Source organism: Halyomorpha halys, unplaced genomic scaffold, assembly GCF_000696795.3.
Source record: "Halyomorpha halys isolate HHAL.00 unplaced genomic scaffold, Hhal_1.1 Scaffold373.1, whole genome shotgun sequence".
Taxonomy (NCBI): Eukaryota; Metazoa; Arthropoda; class Insecta; order Hemiptera; family Pentatomidae; genus Halyomorpha; species Halyomorpha halys.
In genome coordinates, this window is record NW_027109386.1 from 112,280 (window position 1) to 133,987 (window position 21,708).

At 30.6% G+C, this 21,708-nt stretch overlaps 1 protein-coding gene across 4 annotated transcripts in view; it reads right to left on the reverse strand.

Annotated features, from left to right (window-relative positions):
• The window catches only part of LOC106681895 (cadherin-99C), a 430,333-nt gene that overhangs the window by 28,144 nt on the left and 380,481 nt on the right, over positions 1-21,708 (reverse strand). For all 4 annotated transcript variants that reach the window (XM_014422456.2, XM_014422457.2, XM_014422455.2 and 1 more), the window contains 2 exons: positions 15,574-15,768; positions 12,558-12,698 (listed from right to left, as the gene is read on the reverse strand). In XM_014422456.2, coding sequence (XP_014277942.1) covers positions 12,558-12,698; positions 15,574-15,768 — 336 coding nt within the window. The remainder of the gene's footprint in view (positions 1-12,557; positions 12,699-15,573; positions 15,769-21,708) is intronic.

Consider the following 21,708-nt stretch of genomic DNA (forward strand, 5'->3'; position numbering starts at 1 on the left):
CCACGTGTGAGGGGTAGAGCAGAGCTCAAGAGATCCCAGCGCATCCCTCTCGCCGCATCACTGGTAGGGGCCAGTGGAGGCTGAGCAAGTGCGCTAATAAGATACTAATAGCAATAAAAAAATAACAAAAACAGACAAAATTATCTTTAATGCTTAGAAGAGCTTACCTGATTCAAACATCGATTTAAAAAGTTTGCATTTAGCAATCCTTAGTATATACCGCTCAACATTCATGAGTGAGCAAACTTCATCCAACTATCGAGTTCCCTCAACTCAGCGCTCAATTTCTTGTTAATGTTTAACATTTATTATTTTTTTAATGTTTATTACTTTTTTAAAGTTCAATAAAATATGATTTTAACAATTCTGCTGTTTATGCATTTATTGATGACCCAAAGTTATAGCCTTAAATACCCGGGTTCCCGGATTAAACCTTTGCTGCCACTTTGGACATTATTAAAAAATAATTAAGAAACCTTTACCGATTAACCGATGAGAAATTTTCTTAGTAAATGTAAGCACATAGTTCCCATTTATTACAATAAGATTGCTGCCACTAAATATTTACGTTTGAATTATATATAGATATATTATTTTAAAAAATGTGTATATATAGGTGTATTCGTAATTTGATAAATTTTTATCAAATCTAACTATGGTTCCTTGAACTTTTTCCGATCCTTTAAATGATGGACCTTTAACTTTTCTAGTTTTGACGATCACTGTCCTCGATTAAAAATATTTAATGGTTCAAAATTGTTAATGGATGGTATATACATTTGAAATAGACCACTAAAGTATTATTATAACCCAATTAGGTACGATGGTTTTACATGTATGAAAACATGATTTGCATTCTAATCATTAAGTGCTGTTTGCATTGCACTATGCAGGTTACAGATAATTGTGGAATCATACCCAATAAACAATTCCGTTAGCACAGACAAGTGAATAAAACAGTTCTAAAAAAATCATGACAAACAGTATGAGAGAAATATTAAATTAGCCGAAGGACACGAGGTGAGATGTAGCTTTTTGATCACCAACCTACTGATTAAACGCCATTTATCACACATTTCACCGGTAATTAATTACTGAAATTAACTGCTCAGTCCTTTTGGACCAGGGCATAAAATACTATCCAGCGTACTGACAGGATAATAGCAGCATAGTCTCCTGCCGCGCTCTAATCATTGATCCCTTTTCGATCCTGCTAAGGCTTTCGATATGTCATCTGCACAGCCTCTTTTTGCGAGTTTCGAGACCAGTGGGTGCTGTGACAAATGATTCGGAAGTGGATTTTTTTTTAATTATAGGAGACTACGTATTGGGGCGATGTCTTAATTATACCAGCCGATAAAGTAATTATACATGATTAATTTATCTGACAGTATTTGTTTTATTTTAGGCGAGAACAGATCGAAGGACACTCGGGAGTATAATAACTATGTATCGCCGATGCCAATTAAGTTTGTATTGATTGTTTTACAAGAAAACTCAATTAACCTCAGGCGATAAAAATACGACACAAAAAATTATTTTGAATAATATCTACATAAGATGCTGATGATTTGGGCTATGCGCCAGGCACAGAATTCGGCTGTACCACCGCCTAACAGTGATCCTAACAACTGACAAAAATACGATAGGCAGTTCTAGCTCAGATGGTTAGGCATAGGTCTAACGTTCTGAAAACTGCGGACGGCGCCGGTTCGAATCCGGCCTGAGGCGTTGACTTTTTCATTAAGTGGCGGTCCCACAAAATGAAAAACTTGACCCCCCACAATGGTTACAATAGGTTGGTCACATGCAGATAATCAGGAAAAAATCACCATGTGGCTGTGGATTAGCTTGAAAAAAATACGATAAATTAAAATCCAGCTATTGAGTTTTAATTTACACAGGTTTGTTCCTATTCACCACAAATTAACGATAAATAAGTGAATTATTTAATTTATTATTACCTAACTAAGTCTGAGTCATTGTAAGAGTAAAAAGTACCAGAGCGCCAAAAAAAGTTTTTTTTTCGATTATTTTAGCTGAAACATTGGAGTTTTAGGTAAATAAAATGCGTGAGTTGCAAGATCATAAACTATATTTTAATTTTCATGAAATTTTTTTTAAAAATCCATTGGTTTAAGTGGGATGCTTTTATAGCTCATTTTAAATCTTATTGAACCTGCTTTCACTTGCAATGTCACATGACAATTAAAAACTATAAATGTTTCCTAATTGTTTTCAATTTCTTAATACAAATAATAAATTGAATTTTCTGTAACGATAGTTACTAGAAAATATATGTTATTTTTTTAATTCAAAAACAGCATTTTTTGCCAATTATAGGACATTTTAATAAAATGAAATGTTTCATATTAATTAATGAATTCCATATCCTGTAACTATGAATGAATATTAAAAATTTAAAATGAAAATGGGATAAAACTCTTATTTTATGATTTAAAGAGTTATAGCAACTATTCAGCATCTAGATTTAATTTACCCGTGATCAAATCATCAAATCAAATCACCCATCTTAGAATTTCGCCGGAATATAATCTAAATTATATAACTTGGAACTACATACATTTTTTTCTTTTTGAATCTATTGTGGTCTTTATAAGAAAGCAAAAATTAAAAAATTTTGAAAAAAAAATAAAACGTGTATCTTGACGAGATTACATCAACCACACGATGGCATTGCTGGATAGTGGAGTGGGATGTTCGGAATCCAAACTGGTGATCTGGGATTATGTGGTTGGAATCAAGGATGGGGAAATTAGCTTAAATATAAGTTAAGGAACATTATTCCCGAAATTTATAAAAATTTTAGGATTTGGAGGAGCGTCACTGAATGGATGTATCTAGAGAAGGATAAGTAGTATCGACATTGAACCTTCAGGTTCACTTTATTATTATTCTCTAATTAATGCTAATAAAAAAAAATCGATTTGTAAGAAATTTAATTTCAAGTTAAGATTAAATTTCAGAATGTTGGTTTTTGATCTCGACTGTACGTCAGCTAAACCCGAGTCCGGGACAAAATAATATTACAGTCTCCCTCTCACATATTACAAGTCTTTTATTCGATATTATTAATATATGGATAAAGAAATCATGAAAACTGACTACTATATAGTCGGTACAAAAGCCAAAGTGACGTAAGTGTAAATTTTGATATTTTCGATTTTGTTACATTTTAATGAGGTTAATATTCTCACAATGCCAAATACATCCAACTGAATATGTTATATCGCTGATTAAAAATGAAAAATGATTAATTAATTTATAGAAATTTACATACAATAAAACAATTGTTTAGCTTTCCGTGTAAAATACAGTTGGACTAAATACATTTTGAATGTAATGAAATACATCAACCTGAAATATTTAAAGTTAGTGTTCAATATTAGTGTTTTATTTATATTTCGGTTTGAGACGGTTATCAACAATTCTTCTGGTTATAAAATAAGCTTATTCATGGAGGATTATAAGCATTAAATTATACTTGTAAATAGGCATGAGATATAACCAGTTATCCAGTTTCAGGAGAAAACAATTGGAGTTTATTGGAAAACCGAGAAGAATAGATTGTGTTATCGTCCCAATATTTTATTACCTCTCATTTATCTTTATCTTGAGTCGAATGAAAACCTTATCAAGGACCGAAACGGAATTTAGATTAGACATTCCAGATTTACAATCGTAATTTTATCGAAGATAACAAAAAGGTTTGATGTAATATCAATTTTATGTGTCTTTCTGTGTAAAAACTTTGTAATTTCAACTGATATAAAAAAAAGATAAAGATATGCTTATGAAAAAATACATCATTAAGTATAGCTAAAATAACTATAGAGCAAGGTATAATGAATTTTACAGATGAATAATCATGAAAAACAAATAGATACACAATTTACTGTCATAAGAAAAAATTCTTTCTCATTTCCTAAGTTATTAATGATAAGTGACATAAACATCACGTAAAAAAATACTTAATATACCGCACTCTTTGCTTGTATCAAACTTTATTCAGTATTTGACAAGTTTTGAATTAAATGTATCGATATGATTAAATGTAATAATATTAACAATTATTAATATTATAAAGGTCTTTGCTATATTTCTTGTCATACCTGTGCCGTGTATGTACCTGTCAACAAAGAGCACTTCGCAGGTTAATGCACACCTGAAAAGGTTCTTGTTGAACAAATCTATTAAAAAGAGGTATTGGTTGCTGACTTTGTCGGTAGGCTGGTCAATTATAAACAACACTAGTAACAATCCCTTGTAACGTATTTTTCTTGGGCGTGGCTGATGATAGCCAATGAGGAAATCCCAAAAGGCGAGCCCTCTTTTTGAAACAAGTGGGGGCAGAAGTAATGAGAGCAAAGTGAAGACGAAGACGCAGAAGTAAGAAGACCGAAGAGAGTCCTAAGAAGGGCTATGAGACCTGGGCGCTATCCCTTATGAACAAGACGACACCTATGGAACTACATCCCACGGCATAAATAATTTCAATCATTATAATAACATCATTTATCAATAAATTGTGAATAAATACTTATTTCCTTTATGTAGTTTATTTACTGTCATATTACACAATACCAACCCATACTATATTATATAATTAATGGTAACGATATTTTATAAAAATAAAGGTATTTAATTGGTAACAAGTAAACACACAATAAGCCTTTGGAAAAGAATCCAATTATAATAATAGTTTTGCAGGACTCAATATAAATTAATTAATTAACTTATTTTGGATAATTGCCTTAAGCGATTATCCCTGGCATCCTGACTAAATCTCGAGACAATACATAGCGATATATCATCTATCTTATGCCCACATATTTAATAAAAATCGTATATAACAACTCGAATAAGATAAATAACAGTGTTGCTCTACAGACCTTGTAGATATTCGTCCGCCTTTTCCAAGCCTGCCTGTTTTGGCCAAATGCTTTCCAGTTTGTTGCATGCATCTTTTTCGCATCTTTGTCGATTCTGCCTATCCATCTGGTTTTTGGCCTCCCACAAGGTCTCTTTCCAACTGGCATTCATTGTTGCGTGAAGGTGTCCTGATGGTTTGTTTGGAGCCACATGTCTCACCCATCTTTACCTCTTTGCCTTTATATCACGAGATATTGACTCCTTTCTCTCGATTTAAACGGAAAGTCCTACGTGCAAATTACAGGAGCGATTTGGGATCAGAGCCTTAACAGATGGAGGAGAAGAACTAAGAGTGAACTGCTTGCAGAGACTGGTCAATGAATATCTCATGATATGAAAGGAAGGAGGTTAAGATAGGAGGAACCAGTAACACGAAGCAATCCAACAGGACACAACAATGAATGCCAGTATAGTTGGCAAGGGACCATGTGGAAGGCCAAAAACCAGATGGATAGACAGAATCGACAAAGATGCGAAAGAGCTACATTGCTACAACAGGAAGGCAGTAGCGCAAGACAGGTAACATATCGAGTATATACCTGTTTTAAATACGTGATTTCAGTTTCGTATTTGAGCAAGACTGTTCAAATACACATACGGACAATGCCACAGACCGTTTTGCTAGACCTGGTTATACGGAATCAGGAGTCCTTAAAACATGTATTTTTGTTGGAAACAGATTCAAATTGTTCTACGATCACAATATACCTCCCTCATATAAATTTATGAAAATTGAAATAATTTTAATTAGTTTTTGGTTTTTTTTTTTAAAGAAATACTACTAGTGAACTTCAATTTTAAAATATTAGAGTATAATGCTGTGTATTTAAAATGGCTTGAAAGGACTTTTGGGAGGATATCTGGTTAAGCTTTTAGGACAGCCGAAGTTAGATAGACTTGTTCTCGTCAAACAGCATAAGTTATACTTTACCGACTTACTTACAACGCTGATCCATAAAGTAACAAAGGTCAAAGGAATAGATGCCACATTAATTTTTTCATTATTAATGTTCTGTTCTACGCCCAAAAATAGGACCAACCAATGAAATGAAATGAAATTAATTAGATCTTAGAATCAATAGAATTAGTGTGGTAACCCCCGGTTCTTAATCCAATATCATATTAATGAAAGTTAAATTATAATCAACAGGTTTATTAAGCTCTCTATAATTATAAAGCTATCTCAAGTGTAAATAACTGTAAATTCAATCTAACATTACCTTGACTTGATTTTATAGTTTAAATACCCAGTATGCTACCTGATTAGCATAGCTTAGTAAATTAGTGAATAACACACCATTGGAAAGGATATTAAATGATTATTTATACACAATCATATTTAGCATACCATAGCAAGTGAGTTTTTGGTATCTAGTTCTTGGTCTAAATAAATAATTAATACATTTCTAAGAATCATAGGTCGGTTTCCATTAGGAACCGATAGAGATGTATAATAGAAATAGAAATAGAAATAGACAAAAATATAATAAATGCTATTTCTGGAAAACCCATCCGCCTTAGAACCGCGGCCACCAGAAACATAGGAATAAATAATTCCTAAAATATAGAGTACATTTCATTTATAAAAAAATATATCTAACATATTTTGATGTCAGTAATTATTCAAATATTAATTAGTGTTATTTTTAAGAGAAGAATTTTGTTGCCTTGTCTTTAAAAGTCGATATTCAGTATTTTCTTTTAGTAAAAATTGACTATAATTATTGAAACAATCTAATATGAAAGCAGTGAATGTGCATTAAAGCAACTTGGTATTAAGAAAAACCTCAATGCGAGAACTGACCAATCCCAATCGTTATTCAGACAAGACTAGAAAGGGAATTTAATTATCATCTACAGACCAAAAGGACTCGTATAGATCCTACAGTACACGGCTGAGAGGACAGTTATGGCTAGGAGACTACTTGTTCAGTAGCGGCTATAGAAAGTGGATATCTCATTCTATTAGCTCTCAGTTAGTTAATAAACTCCCAACGGACATTTCGCCATAGTCGCCTACACTTTCTAAAGGAATAAGTTATAGTACAAGAGGGGGAGTGTAAAAAGGCAGCTGCTTCATCCCAATTTTTTATTACTTTAATGAGAACTAAGTATTATTACTAGTCAAACTTGACGAGTCTGCCAAGTAAAGATAGGGGGAATAAAAAATGGCATATTTCAAAGCGCTAAAAAAAAAAAAATTCATTCGGAGCTCTATACCTTTAGAACTACCAACAACACTGGAAAAATTAATGGAGCATTATTTAAAGTAGTGTAAATTTGCTAAAATATTAGCCCTAATAGAGCTATTTACGTTCAATGGTTCTCGAGATATAGCTTTTTAAAAAGCAACATTTCACAAAAAATGTAATGAAATATTAGGAGTTAGTGAATTTATTTTGAGAAATTTATATCTCAGGAACTATGAGACGTATAGATGTCTATTAGCACTCAAATTAAAGCTAGTTTAATGTACTATAAAGTAGTTTATGACCTTCATCTTCGTAGGAATAGTAATTTTGATATTTGCTAAATAAATTCACAAAATGTTAATTTATAGTTGTTCGGATAAAATGTTTGATTTTTTGAAAAATATATCTCTAGAACCTTAAGACGTGCATATGTCTGCTAGAACTCAAAATGAAGGTAATTTAACTTACTATAAAGTAGTTTATGACACGTATCTTCGTAGGGGTAGTTTTTTATGATATTCGTGTATAAATATAAATTTGGTACATGAAATTTTGTCCGAACGACTATAAATCAATTTGTTTTAGCCAATATCAAGAAAACTACTACTCCTACGAAGATAAAGGACATAAACTATATTATAGTACATTAAACTAGGTTTAATGTGAATGATAATTAATATCTATACGTCTCATAGTTCCTGAGATATAGATTTCTCAAAATAAATTTACTAACTACTGATCTTTCAGTACGTTCTGTACAACCTTTTTTGAAATATTGCTTTTTAAAAAGCTATATCTCTAGAACTATTGATTGTAAATAGCTCTATTAAGGCTCATAAGTTCGTAAATTTAGTTTACGTTAAATGATGTTCTCTTAGGTTTTCCAGTGTTGTAGGTAGTTTTAAAGATATAGAGCTACGAATGAAAAATTTAACGTTTTGAAACAACCGCCATTTTTTATTCCTCCTACCTATACCTGACAGACTCATCAATTTTGACAAGGAAGTATACTTATTTTTCATTAAAGTAATCCTAAATTGGGGTGAAATAATTTCCTTTTGTCTCCTCTTGGGGATAACTCCAGTCTAGCCTTCGAAGGTATTTATAAATTATATTAAGTTAATTTATAATCTTAATATTTTCTTGAGACTGGTAATTTTTTTAATAAATAATTCAAATTTTATCCATTGTAGTCTCAAAACCTTTTATTTCTCTTACACATTTATTTTATATATTTATTTATTTCTATTATAAGAGAAATAAAAGGTTTTGAGACTATAATGGATAAAATTTGAATTATTTATTAATATATATAGTTATTTCAAAATTTTCGTACATTGATTTATTATTTCATGGATTACATTTATATTATATATTTATATTAATTTTTATATATTTTGAAGCAATCTTATGAATATAATCAGAAAAATACTAAGATAAGAATTAATAAAAATTAATAAGATAAGAGATTTTTAACATATTACATGCGACTTCTTATTGTCCAAAAGGAGGTAGAACTACTGGAGTATTAAAGATGATCTCATACTCCATACACTTGACTTTTATTTTTTGAAGTAAGTATGCCTTTTATATATAAGGAAAATACCCTCGGAATATTCGACAGAGGGCTCATTCAGTCTCTTGAGCATAACTGAGTAGCTTCTCCTATATAGATGCTCTGAAAGAATCACCAGGATTACAGTATTCCTTAACTTAACATGACAGAAAACGATTAAGAGAATCTTATCTTTACTATGCATATCCGCGATACCTCTTACAAATTACAGACATCAGTCATATTTACATATATTATACTTTATTTTATCAATTCCTAGAATACATAAAAGGAAAATTAATACTGAGATAAATCGAGCCGAGCGTAATCTGAACTTTACTATTGGAAATAAGCGATCACAGCTTCAAGGCCAATGGAACAGTAAACGTTTAATGTCTTTCTTCAACTAACTGATAATAAACTGTTGCAATATTTACTGAGCTTCTCAGTACAAATAGGATCGGTTTTATAACTCTAAAAATAGTGCTTTTAGAAATATCACTTAGGCACTGAATACTAGTCTATTTTTTTTATTTATTTATTTATTGATATTTACAACTGTACAAAAAAAATACAACAAGTAAATTTGATCATAATGATATGATACAGGATGTAGAGAAACTACCCAGTAGTAGACCTCTAAGAATACTAGTCTAACTTATTATTTTAGTAACGAAATATTAGATAAGATAAAAATGGTATGATTGTTTGACTATTAATGAATATTTTAATATTGGTATAATATATACACATATTAGGTTGGGGAAAAAGAACTCCATTATTTTTTCGGTAGATGGCTGTAGCGATCGATATCTAGTTAAGTATCGATCAAAAAATTTCAGATTTATACTCGTTGTCAAGGACATTTCGCACTAAAAAAAATCATTTGCTGTTTTTTGTTTGGCCCATTCAGTTGTGAGTTACAGGGTGTTAAAGATGGAAGTTAAAAAATAGAAAATTCGATGCATTATATACATTGTTTTTTTTTTTTTTTATGAAGGCGAAAATTCAAGCCAGGTATCCGAAATTCTAAATGGCGTTTATGGTCCCGATAATTGCGCGCAATTTAGGTTTCGCACTAGCAAGCCCGTCGTCGAAAATGTCGATAATATCACAGAAATAATCGATGTTGGCAAGTTAATAGTCGTAGCATCGCCCAGGAGCTAAAGATTGACCATAAAACAGTTTTAAACCATTTGCACAAAGCTGAGTTCAAAAAGAATCTTGATGTTTGGGTATCCACATCAATTAGCATAAAAAAACATGATGGATCGAAATTCCATCTGCGAAGCCTTGGCCAAACGGAATGAAATCGACCCATTTCTTTAACGGTTGGTGACTAGGGATGAAAAAAGGATCACACATATGACAACATTGTACGGTGAAGCAACTCAAACGGTGGCCAAACCAGGGCCCTGTTTCATAATGAAAGCTAATAGTATTTGTTCATAGTACAAGTGTAGAAACTAGTGTGGTAATTGCACTAATACTTATTTTTTTCATGATAGGGATAATTATTAGTGATATTACAGGAATTAAAAAATACTGAAGTACAAGTTACTATTGTACAAGTCTGTGTAATTGAATTAAGATAAATCTACAAGACTAATAGTTTTAGTTTGTACTTTATTATGAAACAGGTCTCTGGACTAACGGCCAGGAAGGTTCTGCTGTGCATTTGGTGGGACGGGAAAGGAATAATTTATTATGAGTAGCTTCTATATGGCCAAAAACTTAATTCGGATCTTTATTGTCCATAACTAAACTATTTGAAGCTAGCGATTGACCAGAAACGGCCCAAGTTGGCCAACAGGAGAGGTATCGTGTTCCATCAAGACAATGCCAGACCACATCTATAGTCACTCGCAAGCAAAGAAGCTTGGTTGGGAAGTTTTGATGCATCCACCATATAGTCCGGACCTGATACCAAGGGATTATCATCCCTAGAAATAGGTTATCCTTATTGGTTATTTTTTTTTATTGATTTATTTTGACTGTTTTCGAAAAAAAAAATCAACTACAACTTAAATCTCAAACTATATTTAATAATTGATTAACTATTGTTTGGAAAACTTTTTAATTTGTTTAAAAAACGCATAAAATGTTTATATGTTGACATTTTTAAAACTGAAAAGTTATTGTTAAGTGAAAACCTTCAATTGTATTGTAAAGTTAGTGAAAGCTTAACTTACCCTCACTTATCTATTGTTTTAAATTATAACATACACCATAACTATCTGATTCTAAGAGAATCATAAATAAAGAATAAATAAAGAATTTATTGCTATTATTGTTATTATAACCTTTCATAGCAGTTAAGAATAAGTTATGCTGGAATCATCTTTGTTTGGTGATATTTTTTATTTGTCATAACTATAAATACTAATATAAATAAATAATATATATTTAAATTTAACTTTATTAAATCATAAAAGTAATAAATAACTTCAAGATTAGTACTTTAACAATATGCTACAATATAAATTAAATTGTTATAAAAGTCATAAAATGTTTTTTTCACCTCATGCAGCTTCTGGGACATATGTGATCTTGTTTAATTTCACTTATGTAAATATTTTTCACGTATACAAGTAAAGCTTTAAATAATTTTTTCATGAATATTCATATCGTGAGGACGCCGAGGTTTGGACTGAATCATATTGAAATAGTTAGCTTATATGTTACACCTATCTAAAACTGGTTTTAATTTCGACATGTTGCCAAGAAAGGTTTACTTACTATTTGCCTTTTGAGTTTTAACTAATAATTTATCTTCTTTTTAAAACAATTTTGATCTCTTTTCTCTCAACTTTATTGTTTTTTAACATCCGACGTTTCGACCTCTCAGGTCAAGGTAGGTTCTGTTTGGGGTTTGTTAATGAACATAAAAGTGGTTATTGAAAGTTTTAAATTTAGGAAATAATTTAATAGAAGAAATTATTGGGACAAAGGCCATTAGCCGGCAGTAATGAATTTTAAGGGAAAAAAAGGAATGAAGAAAGAATAAGGAATCCTTGAGAATGACCTGAGAGGTCGAAACGTCGGATGTTAAAAAACAATAAAGTTGAGAGAAAAGAGATCAAAATTGTTTTAAAAAGAAACTAAACCACTCTCAAACAACTATATAAATAAAAAATAATTCTAATAATTTATCATAAATATGTAGTAAGTTTATGGATCTAAATGATTTGGATAAATTTTTGTATGGCTATAATAGAATTGGTCATTTTATAACAAAAGAAGGTGTATTGGATATTTATTTATTTTAACTTCAATCTGATAGTTTTAGAAATTTATCTATGCACTAATTTTTATAAAAATAAATTTATTTCAATATTATGACGAAGAAGAAACGGAACTAGCTAAGACTTGTCTCATCAAATAAATGTTAATTTGAGAGTATTTGCATTGACTTTATTCGAGAGAAACATGATTTTCATAATACATTACATATTACATGGAGAGGATAGCTCAGTGGTAAGGCACTGTGCTGCTAACTCCAATGACCGGTGTTCGAATCCCGCTCTGACAGCTAATTATTATGTTTCACTGTAGCCGTGAGTCAGTCCTGTGGGTTCGGGAGTCCTCCAGGTCCACCCAGCCTTATAAAATGGGTACCCTTGATTGGGTAAAAACTGGTACTTGAGCGTAATTCTAACCAAATAATCCCCTTGTACAACCGTTGGTCTTGTAACAGTACTTCCTATTTAAGTACTGCACACATGTCTCTTCGTAGATTGTAGGGGGTACAGATTTTTTAAAAAATTAAATATTACATATATAACATACAACACTAAATATAATATATAAAAAAAGTTTTAACGAATAAGATCTATTACTACGAATAATACACTGACCTGAAAATTGAATCTTCCTGGACTTGGAGGATCTCGGTCGAGGTTCTTCTCGCTGGCCACGACCAGGTAGCCTTCGTTGTCTACGTCAAAAAGGTGGTTCGTAAGTTCGAAGGTGTAGGAGGGCTTAGGATCCTCTGGTCCCTGTGAAGATATCCAGGAAGTATTAGTTTAACATTATAATTATAGTAAATTGTGTAGGTTTTTATGTTCAATATCAATTGATTTTTCAACAACCAGGGTCATCATCGCACACAGCAATAAATCGTTAAAAAATTCCATAGAAGTCTACCTTGAAAGCTTAAGATAAAAAACATTTAAAACAAATATATATATACATAAAATTGGAAGAAGATAGTTGACCGTATGATTACAGGAAGATAGCCCGGGTGGCAGTCAATAATGGTATCCAAATAGTAGAAGAAAACTATTTATTGTTAACCAAGGTTTAGCCCCACATATTTGTAATATTTGCATCAACCTGACAGCTCTGATGAAACCTTGTAAAGAGGGGCGAAACGTTCGTCAATAATAAATAGTTTTCTTCTTTTATTCTGATACCTTTATTGACCACTAACAGGACTATCTTCCTACAAAATAAAAAATTGTATGTATCATAAGGTGTCCGTCCCCCTACACATGTTTAAACACCCCCTCTTCTTTCTCATAGTAAATGTTTAAGAATGAATCTTCAAGAGACATAACTCAAAATTATTATTTCCTAATCAGCAATTCAAGAGAAATAAGCGCCATCTATGATGGGGAATTTACTCAACTAGTATGGGTATTGTATCCAGGTAATCAAAGTCAAATGACCATGTCTGAGTAACATTAGACCAACCCATGCGGAAGAACCGAGAGGATGATGGTATACAATGAGAGGACAAGGAAGGCTTCAATGAACAGTTCTACAAGACTTTTCAGAAATCAACCCACCAATTCATTAGAAAATTAAAATTTTATTTTTAAATTTTTTAATCAACAGACTAAATTTAACATAAATAATCATACGTAGCCATTTTTTTTTCCTACGGCACAGAAAGTAGACTATTACCATTTTCCCTCCCGCAGTCCAATATTAGATTACTTTTGTCCTTAGTCGGTCCGAATCCATGCTGAATATCTTCCAGACCAAAGCATGCCAAAAGATGGTCTCCATCCATGTCTCTATGTTGCATAGAGGACATTTCGCTGAATCTACTGAGCGAAAACAAGTCACTCCCTCAGCTCTGCTAAGATGCCGGGCATTCAAGCAATATGATAATCCTTTTAGCTAACCCCATTCCATTATTTTATTTTGTTACATGTAATCAAGAATTAAGAACTTTTTTTTGTTTACAATGCTTAATTTATTTAATTTATTAACAGTCAACAGAATTCATTGACCAGCAATAGAAATCTAATTAGTTAATGCTGATAAACATCTTTTGGTCAATATTGATTTAATTTTCTCTGTGATTTTTAGGGTTTAGTTATTTTTTTTTACTTTTACAGTTCTTCTGCGCAACCAACACTAATATTTTCAATGGGATGGGATAGTTTTCATATCGGGCATTGTTTTGATCTGGTGCGTCCAGTATGCAATTGCCTGTAAGAATCCGTCATCTATTTATTGAGAAGACATCATAATGAGAGGCATCAGAATTTCCCTAACAGTCTGTGGAGACTCAAATGTATTAAATGATGGATTTTTATGGAAAATTGGGAAATATTTTTCTCTCTTCGTTAATTTGATTTTCTGTATTGATTAATCAAAAATTGTCAAATTAATCGCTATAAATATTTAGTTTATAATATATATTTTTTAGTTTGTGATTGTATCTTTATAATATAATGTAATATTATACAGATACAGCTTCATAATGACAAGTCCTAGAAAAATAGACTATAACTGAATTATGAATTCCAAAAAGTAGCATTCATAGCTGTAAGTCACTGAAATCAGTCAATGAAGCCAGGACAATGGGCACATCTCAAATTCAAGTTTTTTTATTTCAAAGTTAATGAACCTAGTATTGATTATGCAATTATAAATACCAAACATAATGCAATTATGAACCGTGAAATATTTTGAATGATTTTTGATACAGAAAAATATATAAATTTATTCTTAATAAATGCATTGAAAAAAATAATAAAGTAATCGGCATAAATTGATTATTTGCCTGTTTTAAGTAACCTTTTTATGTTTTTATTTGATTTAATAATAATAAATAATAATTTTATTACTCTACTTTGAGTTTAAATTAATCGTAAGTCGTTTCAGGATAGATATTTTTATATTATTTATACTTACCCATGAATTTTCCAATCCCCTATGAGCTTTCAATTGATAGATTAACAAGCTAAAAAGTTTTCAGAAAAGTACTTTTAAGAATATTTATCCTTCTCAACTTTTAACATTATTCTTTTCCAAAAGTATGACAAAAATATAACAGTTTACTAAAATTTATATGTTCCTAAGACCAAATTTTTATAGAATCAATATTAAAAATACTAAGAAAGGATTTATGTATTTAATTATGCCGTCAACTGTAAGCATCAAATATATGTTAACTAGGATTAACAAAGTAATTATTTAATAAATATGTCAACCTGACAACATTAACCTGACTGGAGAAACAGTCAATGAAATTCGTACTAGAACATATTTTTTTTTTGTTCTTCATTCATTATCTCCTACGAATTTATTGAAATTAAATTTTTGGTATCTTTTCTTTCTGGAAATATTTTCAAACTAAATTTGTGTTTCTCTTATATCTTTGAGGTAATTATCAAGTCCTTTCATACTTTGTATTAATCAATTCTTCACTACTAATAAAAATGCAAAACGGTGAACTATTAAAAGATTAAATATACATATTTGGTATTTGAAACCACTTAATTTTAGATCAATTTACTGAGTTTAATGAAAATCGTAAGCGCCGTTTAGAAGAAAATCTTATAAAAGTAAAATGCGAACATAAATATTGATATATAAAGTAGTAACAAATAGAATTCTGGAATATGATATACTCACTAAATCGGCATCAGTAACACTCAGCTTTATCGGTTTCCCGTCTTTGTCTAATACTTTTGTACCAACTGGAGAATTCTCTTGGACGAAACCTTCCCTGGAGGATGCAGAAAGAACTGGAGGACTGGCGTCTTTCGGTTTCACAGTAACGACCAACTTGGCAGTAGCAGATCGACGTCCTTCAGAGGCCTCTTCTGCCTAAAAAGTAAAAAATAAAAAATAAAATCTGTCATGGTGATGTCAGATAGCTTTTTTAGCTTTTTTTTCTGTTGACCAATGCGTAGTGTTACATAAGAAAATAAACAAGTAAATATTGTAAATAGAATATTATTGGTTAAGTTCTATTCTGTTAAAAGAATAGAACAAGTATAGCAAAGTGTGGAAAATGTTAGTATTAAAAAAAAACAGCAAGATACAAAGGTACAAATTTACTTAAAGTGGCATTTAAAAAAAAAAATCTCCAAAATACTGACTGTATATAAAATTAGTTTCTAAACGAGTAGTTGGTTTTCAAAAACTACCCAGTTGATAGAATTATTTATGTTTAATGAGGTGATGTGAAACATTTTTCCATTAAAGAAAGTTATTTTCATTAATTCAATTATAACAATGTTTCAGGGCCATTACTCCATCATCAGGCATGCTTAATATAACCATTTTCTATAATTTAAATTGTTTACATGTCTATTCTGCTTATTACTTTATGAAATCACAATGATCATTAGTAAAATTAAAAACATTATTCTATATTTAGTATAAGGAGAAACTTTCTAAACTGCTGTTTTTGTTACAATGACAATAACATTTGTTTGAAAATTTTTAAATATGAAATTAAAGTTTTTATTATTACAAGCCAATAATGATGATTATAGCGATTTTTATAAATACATAAGGGGAATAGATATGCAGAAAATTAGAAATTATAGAAAATGGTAATATGATGATTTATAATTATGAAATAATGAAAACCCCCTAAAATGACTCATTAATTTCTTGGATTGACGTTAATATTCACGCATTATACATCCCGTACAGTATACATATAGGTATTTTGCATTTATGTTTTATTACATTAAACTCTAACCGACGATGTGACCTGTCTTGTTAGTTCTGTGATTTATAAAAATAATTTGTGTATTGATATGAGTTATGTTTTGTGATATTTCGTTTTATGATTGTTTCTATTTGTAGGTCATTATTTCACTTTATGAAGGGGAGAAGGTTAAGACTTGAAAAACAAGTAACTTAAGACTACTTGAGTCATTATCCAGGATATATTCACACTACGAATGCCATAAACTGCAATAAAATAAGTATAAAAACCAGTTATATATAAGGTTTAAAGATTGATTGTTTCTGCTTATCATATATGCTGATTAATTCAAGATAGAGTTGGAGTTCAAATAAGATGAATAAATAAGTTTTTAGAATTAAATATCAAAAACATATAAAAGAAGACGAAAAAAAAAATACATAGGGTTGGTTTGAAAATATTTTATATCCCTGATTCGTATCTTATTTCTTTAAGAAGAAATAAGTTAAGTATAAGATTTATAAGATAAAGAAAAAGATATATTCTTTTCAGGCTACAATGACTTTCTTAAGAAAGTTTTATTGTAAAGAATGATTTTCGTTATAATTCCTCTCAAAGGTGGTCTACCTATTTTCTCATTTTTTTTAATACAGTATATGACCGCAGGTTAACATTAAATTTAGCAGGAAATAAAAAAACAATAATGTGATGTTAATAAGTTAGCAGGAAAGTCGTGATGGTGGTCCAAGGTTGACAACCGGACATACCAAGCCAAGACATACCCCTCAATATTTAATCCAAGCATATAAGCTGACATTTCTTGACACATACATAACCCTATGCGAGATTTCTTTTTTCCTGTATGGTGTTTTCTGAATGTTGCGAATTAAAAAAAAAATCGTGTTTATTAGTCTTGTTTTTTTAAAGCATTTACAGGCACTAATGTAGCTCATTTCCTCTGGCTCTCTAAAATTAATCACCATAAAATGGTTATAAATAACAACATTGGGTTATTGGAAATAAAGATTCATATGCAGGGTCGTTAGGTATTGTAGGAAGAAGTATCATCCCCTCCCGGAAAACCTATTTCAAACTGCGAAAAATTGGTGTAAAACATTACTCGAGGAGGTTATTGTATCCAAAATTGTTCTTAAACTTTATTTTCCAAAAAAAATCTAGGAAAATGGCTAATTTTAGAGGTCATTCCCCAGAAATTTGGTATGTATTCAAATTGAGTAAAATTGTTGAAACATTTAAGATTCTACTTCTCCTCTGCTATAAATTATAGCAACTTCCTTTTGAAAGAATTAACTGATCAAGGTAGCAATGGACATTTGAACCTGTACCGATTATGAGGCAGCTGTCTAGACTCAGCTTATGAAAGAATCTAGAATGAACATTAAATGAAAAAATAAACCAATTTTATAATTCTATTGTAATTTTTGACGAGTGATTTCATTCTTTTCATCGATGAGTCACCAATAGCCTTCGATTAAAATTCTTTCTCTAAGTTAAGACAGTAAAATTATTTAGTTTAGTGATTTTCACAGATCTATTAAAAATAGATTGAGTCATCAATGGTTTCCGCTTTTATGATCAATCAATATCGAAATTAAACATTAATATTCTATTTTTAAGAAAGTATCTAAACCTCCTGGGGTTATTGAATTTAAAGCAAACTATAAAAAAAATAGATTACCTCTTAGATATAACTATAACACATTATTACGTAAATAAACATTATTTTAAAACAAAAAATTAAAAAACTATACCAATGTAATATATGAAGGAGTATATAGTATGATTTAGAGCAACGGTTTGTTCTCGATCGCGCTCTGCCATAAATTGTTTCCGTTATTTAAGAATATCCACTTTAGAGAGACTTAGTCCGAGAAGGACTTTATAACATTATGGTCGACTACTATTGCTGACATAACAAAATGAATATTTATTTTCCATAGCCAGACTCGAACCCGGGCCCAGAATATAGCTCAAAGTTCACTAGCTGAGCTTAACCATCCCCTTTACATATAATTTATTGTTTTATTGTATCAACAATAAAAAAAATATAGATATAGATGATATGTTGCAAAGAAAATATTTAGATTTTAAATTTGATGACTGATGAACTAATCCGGCCTGTAAAATTTTGACTAAATAGATGTCGCCTGGATAGGGAAAGTTTAAAATAGAGAATTAAATATGATGTAATGAATGAGTTGCATAGGAAGAAATATTGAAGTTTTATCTTGCACACAGAAAGGATGCAGTTAGAATTTGTCTCTTCCACTCATTGCTTTCCAAGTAGAGAATTCTGCTTCATTTTTCCTCAATAATTTACGTAATAAAAGTTTTTTTTTTGTTACCGAGTGGAGTTGGTCAGATTTTGTCTAACACTGTTCCTTATATCGGAGCTGTGAACGTGGTTAGAAATTCGATAATAATTGAAAGTTTTACTCACAATTATGTTTTCTCTAATTCACTTTTTCTAGTAACAAGTCTTGAAGTTGTAGTACAGCTCTTATATTTGAATTTTGTTGTTTTATTTTCAGACAGGGACTATGGAATATAGTAAACGTTTCTTTAAACATTTAACATTTTTATCCTGCTAATCTTTAACTCCCTCGTTTCGTAAATTCCCAAATGTCGTTGCGCCATATCTTTCTATTGAAATTCATCTAAAAAGGATATGATATCCAAAATATGTGGAAATATTAGAGGCCCACAGCCACAATTGAGCCCAAGAAATAAAAAGGATTTCATAGGAAATTAAACATAAGATAAGGAGGGCTTATTAATAAATTAATATGATTCCCTTTTTTTTATTAATAAGTTAATTGATTAATTTTATTATAAATTGGCAGAATAGTCTGCAAAAATTTTATATAGTTGGATGTTAGTGTGTGAATTTGTAGTTAAGGTAAGCTTTATTAGTAATAATGTTGTTAATAATGAGTTTATAATAAAAAAAATGTATTTAATAGATTGTCCTTGAGGATAACAAGAGCTCATTGGGATACGTTGGACATTTAAAAGTTTTAATAAAGAGTGTTGCGACTTAATTGGATACAATTTACTTTATATTAATAATAAAATTTGCTTCTGAAAAACCCGTTTCATTTGATATTTGGTATCGATGAAGATAGAAAAATCGAGTCAGTATTAAAACGCCCTTATGGCCAAAGAAAAAAACAACAAAAAATTAAAATATTCAAATTTTAAGCCTTGTAAGAATAATAAAAATATTGAAAACTCCTTACAAATAGAGATGCTATGAGCGGAGGGGGAAAAGTTAGTTTTATAAAAAAAAAGATCTGGTCTGAATACGAAAAAAAAAAGTTATTTCTAATTTCATGAATAAATGTATATATACATATATAAAATATTGTAGGGTCAAAATTTCATACTGAAAACCCGCTTCGAATCACGAGATCCGAGATTGTGGTTTTCGTTTTCGAAACTAAATCTAGGAAATGTTCCTTCTTATTTTTTTTTTTTTTTAATACTTTACATTATTGTGAAATTTTAAAATATCTTAACATGCTCTCTTGATGTAAAAGAGGAAATGAAAAACTATTTTTGAAAATCATATTGATCAGTATGGCAGAACATTCAGAAAAAACAATGAATTTTTGTGTGTGTTTGAAATCCAAATCAGGTCTTAGTTTTTTTACTACTAATTTCTCCAAAAAAAATCGCTATATTATGGTGTAATTTGACATTTTTGGTACTCTTACCCTCTTACGAAGCTTGATGCTTGAATAATTTGATGGTTGCTATATTTAATCTACTTTTTTTTTATCTTTGTCAGAATATTAATATAAAATAAAATGTGTTACGGACACAAAAAACTCCTTGATTGTTTTTTGGGGGTTTTGTTAAGCGTTGGCTGCTAATATTGTCAACTGTTCATTATTTTAAGGCCAAGACACCTAAAAAAAGTTTCATCCAAATCTAGGAGAGACTTGCGTGTTCCACTCTTTGCAACTTAATAGAATTCATTATTCACTAAATGCACACAGTTTTGGGTACTAATGAATTAAAACATTTAACTCAGTCATTAAATTTTATTTTCCTCCATATAAATATTCAAAGACACTATATAGGTTTACTATCTCATCATCTTCATTTCAAAATATGAGGAATAAATGTATATAAAATAAGGAATGAACGAACTGGCAGCCTATTCAACTTAATATTGCCCCTCCAGAAACCTGTTACGAGGTCCTGAAGACCAAGATTCCAAAATGAACTTGTAATTTGTACAGCCCCCAGAAGGAACCAAATTTATGACTCTATGAATACTCATGGCTTTGTATATATAACTGCCGCTGCGCAAAACCCAATGCTAAATACAACCCGGACTGGACATCATACAGTATCCTTTCACTCCTTTAACACTCCATAGCATGTTCTCTGCTGTAAACATAAATCCTAGCAACAGGAACGATTCTTATGGAAAGGGTACATATGTAACGGCCAGGTTATGGGGAAATACCTCGGACCTTCCGGACCTGGGGAAAGGAGAGATTTATCATAGTTAACAGGAGTTAGTAATGGCTAGGAGGCTCTGCAAGGTGCTCATCCTGATTTATCTTCTCTTTAAGGAAGTTGAGATATCTTAGGTGTCACAGGATGAGATATTCTAACTTCGGGATAAGATGCTAAGGATAAGATATCTACAGTGGATTCTCGTTTATGCGTCCTGTTCGGGGCCGGTATATCCAAGTTGATTTCGAGGGCCGGTTAGTTTTAGCTTAGAGTAAAAAAAAAAAAAAATCAATTTCACAAGTCATATGTATATCAATATATGAGGCGTTGAGAGAAAAACTGAGTTCTTGTTTTCTCATCAAAATTAATTTTTATAAGATATATAAATATATATATGTATAAGTTTCGCTAAACTTTTTAATATTTCAAAAATCCAAGTTTGACTTACACCGCTTTTGCAATCAATTGGTCATATGATGTAGATAAATATATAGAACAATTTAATATGTTATTAAATACAAATTTCTTGAGATACATGATTTAAATTGAAGTGTACAAACGATATTAAAGTATTTAATAGTAGTCACAAAGTCAGTTATTTTATTTTACTAGGC